The following is a 17,072-nucleotide window of genomic DNA, read 5'->3' as shown; positions in this document are numbered from 1 at the left end:
AGTGCTTGTCTGTTGGAAACATTCGAATGGGCCAAATCTCACCTGGGAAACGGAGAGTGACATGTTGAGTCGCTATCCGCATTTGTTTGTTGATGTGTGATTCCGGGGATGGAATCATCCTAAGGGGGAGAGAATTGTAACGCCCGCGTTTCCAGGCAAGGCATTTTTGTTGATGTAATAGTCTAGGTTAACCCTTGTAACTTTTTTTGAAGTATTAATGATGAAATATTTGAGTATTATGTGAATTATGTGTATTTGTGTGCTTATTACTTAATTATAAAGAGATAGTTAATAAAGAACAAAAATAAGCGTCAAAACTAAAGTGTGAGATAAGCCCGATATTTTTACATAAAGTTGTAGTGGTTGAAACAAGGATTCCGGAGATATAAAGAACGCCGAAATCCGAGTTATAATGAAGAAGTTATGACCTGTCGAAGTTTCGCGACAGAACCGGCACGACGCTGAATGACGTAAAATATGAATTTAAGATAGAGTGATATCTAGCCTTAGCGATCTAAACGAAATTCATAGGGTTCGTTAAACCGATAGCGTGCATAAAAAGAACACCCAAATCTGACTTCGTATGAGGAAGTTATGATTTTCCTAAGTTTCGACTTAGCAGTATGCAGCCCGAATCCTCGATTTGAGATCGAGTGATTTTTAGCCGAAACAATCTAAATGAGACACCAAGATCTCATCTATAGTAGTGAAACGATAAAAAGATAGGCGAAAACGGACGTCGGATGAAGAAGTTATGATTTTCTAACTGAGTTTTCCTGTCCCGACCTATTAAAAATAATATATTAATAATATATTAAAATTAAAGTCAAAATTAGCCAATGGAGTCTAAACGAGAATTGTAGAGGATAATCTCACCTACACGTGGGTATAAAGAACGTCAAAAACGGAGCTCTTATGCGAAAGTTATGAATTTCTGAAGTTCGGGGTACGAAACCCAAGGTGGTGTCAGAGCTCACGCGGTGAGAATTGCAAAACTCACGAGGTGAGTATTTACGGACGTCTTCCAGGGCAAGTGGCCATGATGAACGCAATGAAATATCGAGCTCACGAGGTGAGAATTAAAAATTCACGAGATGAGAATTAAAAAACTCACGGGGTGAGCCTGAAATTTTTGCCCTATAAATAGAATTCAAGGGGCAGCCGATTTTGGTTGCTCCATCTCTTCTCTCCCACTCCCGATACTCTCTCTAAGCCCTATTTTAACCCCCGAAGCCCTGGTGTTCATCCCGAGACTCGAAGCAAGTCCTGAAGCTCGAAGATCCCGAGAAGAAAAGAGTTTCCAAGCCGAAGCTCTGCCCGCGAGAAGCCCGGTGTGTGAAGTGATCCCGGTTTCACCGAAGAATACTACCATTACAATTCATAGTGCTATCTGATCGTCTTCTAATCATGTGGGTGTGTGGTTACTTTCTCCTAATACATAAATACGAAGTATTTACTATGAAATACGTGTTATGTGTTTATATATTGGTGTTGATTTGAAGGGGCTACATAATCTCTTTCAAATGCACGATTTTATACAAGTATCAATTTAACGTACTAAGTATATGTGTTATGTGAGTGTATCTATGTTATCTTCTAATCTCATAGATATGATTTATTCTCTATGAAATACGTGTTATGTTTAGGTGCCTCATCTTTTATCTGGAATGTGTTTTGAATGAACATATTATACAAGTTTTAAACTATATATAAAAAATTATATTTTATCTACTAAAATGTTGGGTAGAACATGGGTAGATAGTTATCTTGTGATAAAAAGATGAGAGGCCTCGATGCTTTTGATTTAGTCATCTAGCGGAGTTTAGATGACGACCACAGACTTTTCTAGATAGTCTTATGGAACGATAGCAGGCTCGCCACCTGTAGGTGTTAATGAACTTAGATGTTCATTCGTTGTACTCCATCCCCCTCATGGTTGCCTTATATGACATATATTGCTGGGAAACCCCCGAAGCATGTGTTGTCGCCCCGATGAAATATTCTTAGAGTAGGTCCCTTGTGTTAGTTGTTTTAGGGACATTAAGTGAGAATAACGGGAATGGGTAATTGGGTTATTGTTGGTTAATGAAAATAAAGTTAATTACTTATTGTGGGTTGAAAACCCTATATGCTCACCAGGCTCCCAAGCCTGACGCATTCAGTTTCTTTGTATTACAAGTAGTGGCACCAGAGCATAAGTTGGATGACTTGTCAAGTTATTTTTGGATTATAGACCGGTTGTTTTATATAACTGTTGTAAGGTCTGTATTGAAATGTTTATGCTTTTGGTCTGTTTATCGGAACATGACATCCCTAGTATTGTAATATAATGAAAAATACATTCTTTAAGAAATGCTTTGGTAAATCTTATCTTTATCATATTTCGTTTTGGGAACAAATTCCGCAACTGTTTTAATCAAAGGATTACTCTGAAATTATTTTAAAAGCATAAATTTAACCGTTCTTTTCTGGTCGTGATTTTGGCGATGTCACATTATTCAAGTCATGTATTATTAAAAAGGAAATGTGAAATAGTGTAATATATTTCATTAAGTGTTTAGATAACTAGAAATGATGACCATAGTATGTAACATAAGGTGGACCAGGGGCACCTTGGTAGTTCTTGTGACTGAGTTGGTCTAGGGGAACCCTGACAGTCTTGTCAAGATTGGTTAAACGATGTGAACCCTAGCAACTTTTATTGGTCACACAAGGTGGACTAGGGTAATCCTAGCACTCTTTTTATGTTCTAAATGTTTTCAATTACTATGGGTATGATTATTCATGTATAAGAGGATAAAGAGAAGTGTTATAGATTTTTACAAATTCATAAAAACTATAATACCTTATTGTAATATTTTAGTAATGGTTAGAATGTTTGACCGCATGACATATCAGATCAATAGAGCATGTATTAGTGTAAGTCTCGAGACATGAAATATGAGAGTAAGAACAAATGTAGATAGTGTTTGAAACATTATGTGCATACTAGTTAATATGAAAACTTAATGTAATAAGTTTAATGTTTTACCATGACGAAATGTCCTTTGGACATGTTCTAAATTCCATATGTGATTGGTATAAAAGGATCAAGAAATGACCTCAAGGGATATGGCAAGGATGAATGGACAAATGATAAATAAATTCATGAATGAAAGATTTATAGAAAATGCCCCGAGTCTTCTATTAGTTGCATGAATCATACCACACATTTCTATATATTACATTTTGATTGGTTGTAGGAATATATTTTAGTTAATGGGTTGAATTTCACTCCCATGAGTTATAACTAGACTTATAAGAATATTTTGGGAATCTGAAAGATTATTGAATGTTACGAGTATTTTTAGTCCTCTAGTGGTTTATTTCTATCTCATTTAAATTGTGATTGAAAGAAATATCATTGAAAGAAGAAGCATATTTAATGGAAATATAAGATATTATGAATGGCAGGCATCAACGAATGGGTCTGTCTAAGGACAAGTAGATGGGCAAAAATGGTAAATGGAAAACATTAGAAGCAAATAGTAAATATTGAATGGAATCATGAAGAAAGAAATAAGGATTTGTAATCCACCTGAAGAAATAATGCAAAAATGATTATTACTACATAGATGTATTACTTAATGGAACCTTAAAAAACACCCATCATTTTCTTTTAAGGTAGAGATAGGATGGGACAAAGATATTTAATCCTACAAAGTGACTAAATGGTATAAGTATATCTAAATGTTAGAAGTAATATTGAAGAAAGAAAAAAGAAACGTCCAATGCATGCCTTCCTATGCAATAAATTGTAAAGTCCATCGAAGTCATGATAACTTAAAATATTTGAGAAAACCAAGTGAGAAAGGATGAGAATCTACAAGAAACTATGTCTAGTGACAAAAAGTAGTCTAATAGTGATAACTAAGTTCATAAGAACAAAAAATCAAGGAAAGATAAAGTTCAAGAGTTTCTAAGGAAAAGAAAGTGTAGCCAAGTATATGAAGATTCAAACGACAAGGGTATACATGTTACAACTTGTTGAGAAAGATTTGACAACATGAAGAATACAACAATGGGTTGAAGTTTACAAAAAATAATATCCACTTTAAATGAAAATTAGATAATGATGTGAAACAATATTAAGATAACCCTCCTAGTTAAATAACAATTGAGATCAAGTTTGATTTAAGAAATGAATCTAAGATCAAGAAGGAAAATTTATAAGTAAAGAAGTCTTATAAAAATAGAGGTTAAAGGTATTTAGAGATTAACTAAAGAAAGAACATGGGAAGTAATACTTGAATACAATCATGATTTGACTCAAACTCATCTATGAGAATTGAGAAAGGGAGGAATAAATTATGACTATAAAGGAATAAAGTAAAAGAAGTTGATTGACCATGGTTAGTGCAATCCAATAGTTAGTCAAACGAAAAGAAAGATTTAAAGAAACGAAAATTTTCAAGAATTAACCATGTTTGGAATAATAATGTTTTTGTAAGTGAATCTTAACTTCGTTTAATTTATGTTAGTGATTTTGAGGACTAAATCCTTTTAAGGGGTATATATTTGTAACAACCACAAATTTCTTATATCTAATAATAAACAAGTGGGTAATAAGCATCGTTGTCTATGTTAACATACCATTTTACCTTAAGGGTAATTTGGTCAAGTTATGAGTATTATGAACTTTTGAATTCTCGAGTCCTTTCAATGTGCTAATGTATGTTATAAAATCCTTTGTGACAAAGTGAAATATGGAATTAAGAATTTTGCAATGGAGTTGTGTATTTTAAATATAAGGGTAAAATGGAAATTTTATAATTTTGAACACCAACTTCATGTATTAATAGATTTAGAATTATAAATGCTTATTTAAAAGTGTCTTAATGGAATTGTTAAGCTCTTTCCCATCTTCATGTGGATATAAAGTTCATGAATTTTGAAGTTAACACAGTGCAGTTACAATATTGTAAACATGAATATAAGTTAGTGCGAAACCTAGAAATTGATGTAGTAATGGAATTTACCTAACTACAAGTTACGCTACTAATGGAGGTACGTGACACATTGAGTAAGTTTTATGTAGAACAATGATATACATTTCCATTTCTAAAATAGACAATATGTTATTCATGAACGTGACATGTTCACGTTTAATGAAGAATGCCACTTATACAAGTCATGTACGTGACACACAAGCTGCAACTCTATATTATGTTGAATGGACTAATGGTTGGCCTTTTATCTTTTATCCATACACACACTCCCATTTTAGAAGTTATAAGAGGTGATTTTTGGATGAGGATCCATGATTAAGGCTTCTACTAGGAGATTGTAAAGAATCTAGAGCATTAACATATAGAAGGTGAGTTAGGGTATTCTCCTTCTTATTCTTCTTTAGGCTCTTTAGTTCGTTCATGATGGATTGGGTAAGAAATTCTAGAAACGTGTTTGAATGCTATAGAGATTTAGTGTGATGTAATAGTAATTGTCTTAACTATGATTCCAAGCTTTAAGATTTTATGGATAAATCTTTGAATTGAATATAGGGGTTATAAACCCTAATTGATGAAAGGGCTGGAAACTTGAAATTGATTTAAGAACTCAATGAATTAATTCATATATAAGTAATATTGAATTAATTCATATATAAGTAATATTGATGAAGTATGATTAGGTCAATTGATAAAAGTTGTAAATGGAAAAATTGTTATAATCAATGATTATATTGTGTAAGAAATGGAATTAAGCTCTTAATGGGTTAAGTTATGTTATTAAGAACATTATGTGTTGAATGAATATGAATTGAATGTATTTTGGTCAAAATGACCCAATTGAAGGACAAAGATTATAATTAGTTTCCACTACCTAAAAGGGAATCAATTGAAAGATACGGGGTTATAATAGTTTTCACTAACTAATAAGGTGAGTACATGTGGGTTTTTGTGGGTACATAGCAAAGCAAACTTTTTTATATGAATTTGTTTAATGTCAAGTGTTTTAATATTTAAATCTTTATGCTCTAAGTTTCATGATTTAAAGGGAAATACAAGTAGTTTAACATGAAAGTTTTAGCATGTCGTATGTTTATTGTCTTATAAGGCGTTGTTAATTATTTTAAAGGGCATTTATAGAGGTTTAGTTATGAAAGTTTTAGCGTGGATACATTTATTAATTGATGATTGAATTAATCATGTTTTGAGTTTTATGTGTTATGTTATGAATGCATTCATGGTTTAGGACATGCCCCCCATAACGACATGAATAAGACACTGTTAGTGTCACAACTAGCATTCTAGCTAGGAAATTATGTACTCTTGTAAACATTATCTACTGTAAACTCGTAACCCTAATTCATGTTATGCTTGAAGCTCAACCTATGGAAACACATTCAAACCTAGATTCATCAAGTAAAGTTGAAAACCCTAGAAATCCCGGTTTAAGTCCTATATGGACTAGGATTTCCTTATTGGTCCTAATGGGCCAATAAGCTTCCAATTTGACTATTTTGGACTTAGAACTCTTAAACGGGCTCTCATTGGACCCACTTTCACGAGACTTAACCTTTTTGGGCATTATAAGCCTAAAATGGACTAGTTTATCTTTAATGGGCCTTATTAGGCCATAACTAATCCAATTAGCTTTAATGGACTCAAATCTATTCTCTTATACAAAAATTGGGCCGTAAGCTACCCTAAGGTCCCAATGGGCCGTAATTTTTCTTTATAGGCCTCATGAACTCGAGCCAAGGCAAGAATGGGCCAAAGTGATTCCTTCTTCCTTCCTTAGCCCATTTCGGCCCAAGTAAAACAAAAAATATATAAAAGAACGGATAAATGAGGGTTGACAATTGTAGTGCCACCTCACAAACATACATAGGGTATCCATGCATGTCAACTCATCTCACTATCTCCTCTCTCCCCTTTTCTTGTTTCGGCCGAAGACACACAACACACACACTACACAAAACAATTCTCTCCATTTCTCTCTAAGGCCATCTCCTTCCTTCCTTCAAGGAATTCTCGAAAATTTGGCTTGGATTCAAGAGTCTTCATCAAGTGTTGTCAATCTTTGGTAAGTCTTTACACATCCAAGCTTCATAACTTCACTCTCTTTTTTGATCATTCCTTTACACAAAGTTTTTGGTGTTTATACTCTTAGAAATCTTCTTGAGGTCGAGATCTACTCAAGGAAGTTGCTAGGACCAAACTCTTCCATTTCTTTCTTCAAAACCGAACCCACAAACCTAAGGTGAGTTCATACCCCTCTATTTCCGGTTTTCATATGATTTATGTGGGAGAATACAAGTAAAATGTGAAGATCTATGCGTATTTGTATGTTATGTGTGATTTCTTGTGTTTATGTGGTAAATATGTGCTAAAAATGTAATATATTTCAAGATCTATAGCTCAAGAAGGAAAAATATGTGATCTAGGTTATATTTCACTTAACATGTCAAGATAAACTACCATACAAGCTTTATAATAAACACACTACAACATAAAATTTATTATTGGACCATTTTTGATAAATAAACAAAAGTTGGGGAAAAAGATGTCATTCACGGTTTCTACAAGGATCAAAAGGTCACAACAGCTAAAATAAGAGTTTTTATAAATATTAGGCTTTTTAAAGGACTAAAAATGTAAATTTTAGTTTAATGGGCTAAATTTTGGACTTTTCGGCTATTTAGGCCCAAAAATGCGAAAAAACAAATTTAAGAGGGCTGAAATGGAAAGTTTTCTCCAAACAGGGGCTATAAACGTAAATAAACCCATTTCAGGGATTAAAATGGCCTTATTTATAACAAGGGACTAAAAATGCAAAGATTTTGGATTTTGGGTAAAAATTGTAAAAATTGCGAAAACTGTGGATTTAAATGCAAATCTTTTAACTAAGGGGATGAAACTGTCTAAACAAAATTTTGGGCTTAAAACATCATTTAACTAAGTGTTTTGGTCAAAAATGTCAAGAAAAATGGTTCAAGGACCTAATATGTCATTTTTCATAAAAATGGCTCAAAATTACCAACTTTATCAAACTTAGGGGTTGAATTGGTCAAACTAATATTTTTTTTGTCAATTATGTTAATAATGAAATAATTGGGTCAAGATATATGAAACTTTATAACTTATGGGTTAAATAGAAAAATATTTTTTTTAAATCTATGAATCGTTATAAAACAAGTTGGTGATTATTACGACATATCGATTAAACAATTTCGCAACACTAATACTATTCAAAACCAGTAAACATTCTAATTGATGGGCTTGAAAGATTCTAATCATGCTTATTGGGCCTTCGTGACTCGTTGACATGACTTTTGGGCCTAACATAAATAATACATGTTATTGAGCCTCCTGTGACCCAATTACATGCTTAAGGGACCCACAATGGCTTTTACATGTTGTTGGGCCTTAGTGGCCCATTAGCATTGCTAGTAAGGTCCAAATAAATCTTATGCGAAATAGGCCAGTGCATCTTTCGTATACCTGATAGCCTTAAATAACATACGTAATTAGTAGGGCCTAGTAGTCCTCTTCTCCTCGTCTGTTCGGCTTACCTTCTATTCAAGTAAACAAAAATCAGGCCTTTTATCAAGGTTAATCAAATTCATTTGGAATAAGTGAGTAATAACGGGCGACACCAATAAGTGTCAGTCGTAGTCTGTAATTATAATCAAAGTCTCCTGGAGGAAGAGCGAGAGTTTGTGTATAGATCTATACGGGGTTGACTCCTCCACGCCTAAGTTGTTCGCTACAGTTAGACTCGGCCAGTCTAGGGCGACAAAATCTTAAGATCAATTTCGGTGTTCATTAGAGTGCCAAGACAGACGAACTAGTCATTATCATGAATGGTTATAACGACTCACATGGAGATCCAAATTCCATCTAAGTAATCATAGGAAATCATATTCATTCGTTGTGACGATACAATAATACAAAACAATCATAATATTTTATCGGAAAACATCGGGGTTTTCCAGGGAAACCAATCTTGTTCACTTGTACTTTCAATAACTATAATGCAAAACTTCTCATTTATACACGTTTCAAAATCATTCACGCATATACTTATAGGATCATCACAACATTTTCATGAAAAGTCTTACTATAGAAAATATCGGATTTTCTGGGTTTTACAAACGACATAAACTATTTTACATCAAATATACTTATGAACTCACCAACATTATATATGTTGACCGTTTTCAAAATAACTTGTATTCTCAGGAAATCGTTAGAACGACGAAGCATTCCAGTGTGTTGAAAGTTTCTTTTGTAGTTGCTAATCATCAAACACTTTATATTTTGGGATCATGTAATGTAAACCATGTACTTGATATAAACAATGCCAGATGTACTATGTAATGTTTGGTGATGAATGTGTTATGTTTCATATATACTCATTGTGATGATATTTCAATTTAAGTCACGCGAGCCCTCGGACGTTTCCGCCGTCTGGTTCGGAACCGGAACCCATGTTAGGAACCGGAACCGCTTTTAGAGATCAGAACCGGTTTCTGTGAAACGTTAAAACATGCATATCTCATTCGTTTTAAGTCGGATTGACATGCAGTTTTTTTTTCCAATGTGTAGTTTAGAGTTTGTACATGATATTAGACTATAAATTTGTTATTTTTAGTTTTATATTCATTGATTTATAGTCCCCCGAAGTCGAGATATCAAAGCTGGAAGTTTTTACTTTTTTAGCTTTTTTGTATTTTGTGATAGTTTTAAAATATGCGTATCTTATTCGTATGAAGTCGGATTGACACACGATTTTTCCAACTTGTAACTTAGAGTTTGTACATGATTTTAGACTTTAATTTTGTAATTATTGATATAATATTCAATGACTTACAATCCCCCGAAGTCGTAATATCAAAGCTGAAAATTTTCAACTTTTCAACTATTTGTTTTTGTACTTTGTATTATGTGAAAACGTTAACACATGCATATATCATTTATTTAAAGTCGGATTAACATACAGTTTTTTCTGGAGTGTAATTTAGAGTTTATACATAAGTTTAGACTATAACTTTGTTAATTTTGGATTCATATTTATTGACTTACAGTCCCCCGAATTCGGGATATCAATATGAAAATTTTCAAAGTTAACCAACTAAGTACTAAGTAATTGCCAAAAAAATTCTTTTTTTCGGGTTTTCCGATTATAAACTCACTTTATCCGATTCCAACCTACCCACTTTAATGTTTCCGGATTTTCCGGTTCTAGACTCATTTTACCCGGTACCGTACCCGGAACCGAATCGGAACTGGTTCCTATATACCGGTTCGGTTTCCGGTTCTACAAAATTTCGTTAAACGGTTCCGAGTTTTCCAAGTCCGGATCCATTCGGTCTGGGTTTGGGTTTGGACCCACTTTCATCCCTAATAGATACCATGGTACCATAATAATATGTTGTGATCAATACATGGTCCATAAGTAGCAAGTACGGTGAGTTCCTAAAAGAATAAAATCTCAAATCGTTAGTAAGTTGCAAACAAGCAATAAATTTAAATTTTTGAATGATATAATGATTCTCTTGCCATTTTCTGACGCAATATTGGGCAAATTTAACATGTACGATTTCGAACACAAAGTTGCATGACATATTTCATATCTATTCCGATTTCTAATAAGATTTTTCCATGATCTCATCGTAAGTCCTCTTCAAAGACATAAATACTTGCTAAACCAACTCATTTTAGATCACCCTCTTCTGAAAGCAATCATTATTCGCATATCATTCAACTTGAATATCCACCGCTGTCGAATAGAATATGCCTTCAGAATCGCCATGTGCTGGCTGTTGACCATTTCGAGTTTAACTCAGGCAAGAAATTAACTACAAAAACCGAAACATTACGACAAAAAGCATCACCAATCTCAGCTGTATATATCCACGTAGACTGTGTGTGTTTGTGTGTGTATTTTTCCAATTCGTTTTATCAAATCAAGTGTGTCAATTTGATTGCTGCAGCCGTCATCAACAACCCCATCTGAAGATCCTTTCTCTTTCACTAAGGTAAACCCTAAAATCCAAAATCTAAAACTCAGAAGTCTTGTAATATACGCTTTTGAATTCTTTATTTCAATGGATATAGACATATGATGATATGGGTATTATAAAGCTTCGATCTTTTTTCAGAAATGGTGTTGAAGAGAGTTGTGGGGTTGATGATGGGGTGTTTAGGAATGAGTTGTTTGCGAATATCAGATCAACCAACAAGACCAGTAACTTCAGAGTGTGATTCACCTACTTCATCAGATATTATCGATTCAATTGATCCGAAAAATGAAAAGTCATCGTCTTCTTCATCAGGTAGAATCAAACTCAGTGATGGAAGATACTTAGCTTACAAAGAACGAGGAGTCCCGAAGAATGAATCGACTTACAGAGTCGTTATTGTTCATGGATTCGCTAGCAACAAAGAGATGAACTTCATGGCTACCCAAGTACATATTGATAAACCCCTTTTCATTTCATACCTTGTCTGTGTTGAATGTAGATCTATGTGTATTTTTAACAGTTTTTGTATCGAAATTGATACCCAGATGTCGTAAATTTCAGAAACTAATGGATGAATTGGGGATTTATCTTGTACAATTCGATAGAGCTGGATATGGAGATAGCGACCCAAATCCAAAGCGTTCGTTAAAGAGTGAATCATCAGATATTCAAGAACTTGCAGACCAATTACAGCTTGGATCTAAATTCTATCTCATTGGTGTCTCGATTGGATCGTATCCCACATGGAGTTGCATCAAGAACATTCCAGAAAGGTCACAATCTGAGAAGAATTCGAAGTTAATTTGAATGTTGTGTAATTTTATTACTGAAATGGTGTATCATGATGCAGATTAGCCGGAGTTGTTATGGTGGTTCCGTTTGTTAATTACAGATGGCCGTCGCTTACTCGTGATCTGATACAAGATGATTACCGGAAAAAGCTTTCACAGTGGGCGGTTTGGGTGGCGCGTCACACGCCGGGGTTGTTACACTGGTGGTTGACTCAGAAAATGTTCCCGTCTTCTTCTGTTCTTGATCGGAACCCTAAATTTTTCAGCAATAAAGATTTGGAAGTTCTTAAAAACACTCCTGGGTATCAATTGCTCTGTAAGGTAAGAAGTAATCGCCTCTTGTTTTTTAATTTCAAGATTTAGTTAACAAAAAAAAAAAAAAATAAAATAATGCATTGATCTTGAGTTGAACTCGTCTTTAATTTTCATGAGTTAATTAACGAAAAAAAAACAGAAAGAAAACGATTATTGATTTTGGGTTTACCTTGCCTTTAAATTCCTAGATTTGACTAACAAAAAAAAAAAAAAATCATTTATCTTGAATTTAACTCGTGTTTTTTAAGATGTAAATTTAACTCGTGTTTAGATTTCAAAATTTAAATTTAACTCGTGTTTACATTTCAAAAAAAAAAAAAACAGAAAAAATGACCATTGATCTTGAATTTGATCGGTCTTAAAAGTTTAAGATTTAATCAATAAAAACAACTCAGAAAAAAATATAATCATTGATCTCGAATTTGACTCTCTTTATATTTGAAGATTTATACTTTGACGGACTAACCGTTAGCCTAAAACTAAATATATAAAATGACATAAAAATACATTTAACATATTAAATGTTTTATAGTTAATCAAAATCTCGATAAATTCTTGAAACCTTAGTCTAAGTAAATAAGTAAATTTTTTAATAAGCTATTTTTTAATTTTTAAACCATAACAAGGTAGAAATATGAAAAATAAGCTCACTTTAAATAACATAAAAAAAATAAAATAAAATAAAACTGACCATTAATCTTGAATTTCTCACGTCTTTATATTTCAAATTTTAATTAACATAAACTAAACATGGACAAAAAAACACCATTGATCTTAATTAACTCATATAAATTTCAAGATTCAATCAACAAAAAAAAAAATAATCTTTGATCTTGAATTTAACAGAGCAAACTGAAGGAACAGCCGATATTTGATAGTCTTCGAAAGGATTTCATTGTCGCATTTGGGAAATGGGATTTTGATCCGTTGAATATGAGCAATCCATTTGGTGAAAATCAATGTCGTCTTCATATATGGCAAGGTTATGAAGATAAAGTTGTGCCTGTTGAACTACAAAGGTATGTTTGGAAAAGGTTGCCATGGATCAAGTATCATGAAGTTCATGATGGTGGGCATTTGCTTGTGTATGATAGTGATGTATGTGAAGCTATGTTGAGGTCTCTTTTGCTTGGTGAAGATACTCCATTGTATAAACCTAAACTAGATTCAACTAATGATTCTTGAAGTAGATTAGATTATTGTTTGCGAAATGTATCATATGTTTGATTTGATTGTTGTTTGTTTGATGTAATTCTTGCATTCTTCCTGGTATAACTTAGATTCAAAAAAGTGGCATTGAACAATTGTCTAGGGATTGATATTGTAAATATGAAAAAAGAATCTTGAACATGACCCATATAGATACGAACACTTTGCTTTTTCGGTACAAGGTGTGCTTTGTTTCATCTTTTTTCATACTCGTGCTCCTTTTTGTTGTTAAGTAATCAAGATTCCAAAAGCAACGAAACTTTGGTCATTGTTTTTACCTCATTTTTGAGTCAATTTCTTAATTCTTGAATAGGCTTTCGCAAATTCATAACTATATGAATTGGTGGTAAAGGCATCTAATAGAGTCTAATACGTAATGGACCACAACACTCAACCACTCAACCGATGACATTATATGAAAGAAATAGAAACGGAAAATTGAATCTTGAGGGGGGACAAGACATTCCTTATAAGAATGTGGATGAATACCCTTTAAGACATGTTTTAAAGCCGTCAGGTTGTAATTTTTAATGTTTTTGTATCGGATTTCCCATTTCTTTGGAGTAAATGTACAAAGAATAAAGTACATGGGTTGCATAATGAAAGCTAAGCAACATGCCTATCTAATGTGAAACATAATACGTAATGATGTTATTACGCCCCACAATTTGAACCGGAGGTCAAGAACAAACACATAAGTTGTTGTATGAAGTTTTTGGAGAGATAGACCCCACTAATGTTTTCATAATAAATGTTGGTTGCTTTATTGAGAGGACAGTGAAGCTGGTAGACCGGCAAGAGACGAGGCCCTCCCCCAGTCGGCGGTTGGGTTTAATTTTGACTATTAGTCAAAAGTGGTGACCGGTTCAAAGCATACGGTTTTATTAGGAGTAGTTTAGTCTTTTGCTTAGAGTATGAATAAGTAAATGGCCATGTGGGCACTAGAGATTTTGTAACATCCCAAAAATCTCAATGAATTTTAACTTTTCAAAAACAACTCATTTCAACCATAAAGTGTTTATAAAACCACTGTTTCAAAAGTATAAACATAATTAAAGTTTTTCCCAAGATCCAATATCATAAAAACAAGAAGATGTGCACGATCAAGCTTTCACTTTCTCACGATCATCTGAAGTACCTGAAACGATAAACTAAAATTGTAAGCTAAAGCTTAGTAAGTTCCCCCAAAGTACCACCACACAAACGTATAATCAAACAAATATTGGGTCCACAACCAGCTGGTTGGATTACCCCTATCCCACAACCTTTCGGTCGGAATGCCCTGGCCCACAACCTTACAGATGGAATGCCCATTACATAACAGGCCCACAACCTCTTGGTTAGATTACCCATGACCCACAACCTTTCTTTTGGAATGCCTCAGCCTACAACCTTTCGATTGGAATGCCCCAACCCACAACCTTTTAGTCGGAATGTCCTGGTCTGTTGACTGTCAGCACAAAGCAGTAGTCTCAACCCCAACATAACATGTCTACATATAACAAATAACAAACATACTCAACAAGCAGATACTCATACAACCAGAAATCACATGTAGTCCTACAGTTCTACCAGTCTAATGCCTATCATCAACTATCATATAATCATACAGATCTACCGCATACTCAACATATCATTGATTAGTATATAACAAGATATCAGACCAATGGGCCGGCCTTAGTGCCTTCAACCCGCAAGTATAGTGAGGAAAACTTACATCCCAGTCTGAAAAAGATCGTTGAAAAGGTCACAACTCCGAAAATAAGCTCAAACGGTAACCTAATCATCAAATAATAACTAGTCTCAATTACCACTCAAAATATCCAAAATACCCTTTGGTCAAACTTGGTCGAAACAGGTCAAAGTTAAAAAGTGAAACTTGGTCAACACAACTGAGTATGCCCAATGTACTCAGCTTGACCAGAAATTGAGTTGGTTGACCTCGAACGCCTGGCGCTCCTGGCAAACGCCCAACGTTTGCGTCTAAGTTATTTCCTTTCCATTAAGAGCTTAAACCTTAAGTTATTTTGTCCATAATCCAATTCCAACCCTAAAATGACGTCCTTAACCATAAAGTTTCCAACTTTATGGTCTTGCATGGCCATTAAGTACCCAAACACAAAACCCCAACTACTTAACCCATTAAAACCGTGTAACCCATGAATGGAAGGGAAATAATGATCAATACCACATTTTTATGCTTGTAAACACCCCAAAACGTCTGAAAGGACAACTTAAATTGATTGGAGTAGCTCATACTCAAGATACCAAACTAATAGGACCAAAAGAGCACAAACTTCTTGGCTAACTTAGATCTAAGCATAGCATCATAAAGTTCAAAGCTTTTTACCTCCAAAATGATGCCAAAATAGATTGCTATTCTGGATCCAAAGATTCCCACTCCTCCAAGATGATCTTCTTTTCCTCCTATTTCCTTCAAGGTTACCATAACACACACAAAAGCTTAAGAATGCTCAAAGAAAGGATTAGGGTTTGCTTGGGGACGAAAATAGGTTGCAGGCTGATGAAAGAAGAAAGGTTTGGGAATTAAGGATGTTTAAATTGGGTCCAAACCCTAAAAATTAGGGTTTGCACTCTGGCCACTTACACCCAGCGTTCCCAGGGAGTGCTCAATATTTGCACCCAGCTCCCATAATTTATGAAAATGCTATTTTGGTCCAGTTTTGCAATTAATTCACATCCAAGGTCTAAATATAAATAATGGCAAACGGAAGACTTGAGTTTTATAAATAACATAATCATTTTATCACCCACCAAGTATCAACTTGCAAGTAATAGAAAGATTTAAAGCACAACCATAGAAGGAAGAAGAAGCAACAACCTTTGATGAACTTTGGATCCTGTAAGGGAGGCAAGGAAGTTGATGGAGACAGGTTGAACCATTTAGACACCAATAATGATCCAACTTGATTAGAATGCTAGTTCTTATGTTAACTCTTAAGCTTAGAACAAAATTCCTAAGTATATGTTCCAAGAGAATAAAACAAGTAACAACTTCTTCAAAGTGCAAGACTAGAGAAGAGATGGAGAGGGGAGTAAAGAGCTCTCGGATTTTCGGAAAGAAAGAATGAACCAAAATGCAAGAGTGCAATCTATTTTAAGCTTACACTTAATATAAAGATCTTTATCCAATAATCACTTTAGACAAGCTTGTCCCATGCATGCACCATGATTTGATTTCTGTAGGGTCCATTAGGTGTTGCGTCTTGGGCTCGGTTCATAGTCCAATTTTGTATCCGGATTGGGCCTGTCCATCCGTGATTTATTTGTTAGGGTTTAGTATTTATAGATGCTTGCATGCATCTTTGTACGTAAGATTTGGGAGTCGATTATTCACAGCGCATATTTTTATCGATTGTAACCCTAAACAGCCTCTACAGCGGAAGTTCTTAGTCAAGCTCTGCTGAGGCGTGAATATATTGAATCATTCAGCATATTTTGATTCATTCCTGTGTTTGATACTTCTGTTCTTATTATTGTGATTAACCTGTTTGAGATCTAAACGATCAAAGAGTTTTTCAACTCATCAATTGGTATCAGAGCAGGAGACTGTGTAATTCATACACATCTCTTTTGTGAAAGAAGTGATTAGGGTTAATTCCGTATTCATTGATATTTATTGAGCCATCACTCCATAATTGACGTATCTCATTAATTATTCATCTTGCCCTAATATTACATATTACAAAGTCTGATCTTATAATAGGTTACACGATCAAGCATGGACA

At 34.0% G+C, this 17,072-nt stretch overlaps 1 protein-coding gene across 2 annotated transcripts; it reads left to right on the top strand.

Moving 5' to 3' along the window:
• The first annotated feature begins 10,605 nt into the window (after window positions 1-10,605).
• LOC111905388 (uncharacterized) lies at window positions 10,606-13,464 on the top strand. Of its 2 annotated transcripts, none has more exons than XM_023901088.3 (5): window positions 10,606-11,023; window positions 11,130-11,454; window positions 11,570-11,781; window positions 11,859-12,120; window positions 12,961-13,464. In XM_023901088.3, the coding sequence occupies exons 2-5, from the start codon at window positions 11,149-11,151 to the stop codon at window positions 13,297-13,299; spliced, it is 1,119 nt and encodes a 372-aa protein (XP_023756856.1). In that variant the 5' UTR covers window positions 10,606-11,023; window positions 11,130-11,148; the 3' UTR covers window positions 13,300-13,464. The 2 variants fall into 2 exon arrangements, with proteins under 2 accessions (XP_023756856.1, XP_023756855.1); XM_023901087.3 differs by having other exon boundaries at window positions 10,611-11,023; window positions 11,147-11,454.
• Window positions 13,465-17,072: the final 3,608 nt, after the last annotated feature.

Source organism: Lactuca sativa, chromosome 6 (genome assembly GCF_002870075.4).
Source record: "Lactuca sativa cultivar Salinas chromosome 6, Lsat_Salinas_v11, whole genome shotgun sequence".
Classification (NCBI taxonomy): Eukaryota; Viridiplantae; Streptophyta; class Magnoliopsida; order Asterales; family Asteraceae; genus Lactuca; species Lactuca sativa.
The sequence above is the reverse complement of the archived record's forward strand: the minus strand, read 5'-3'. Positions and strand labels throughout refer to the sequence as shown.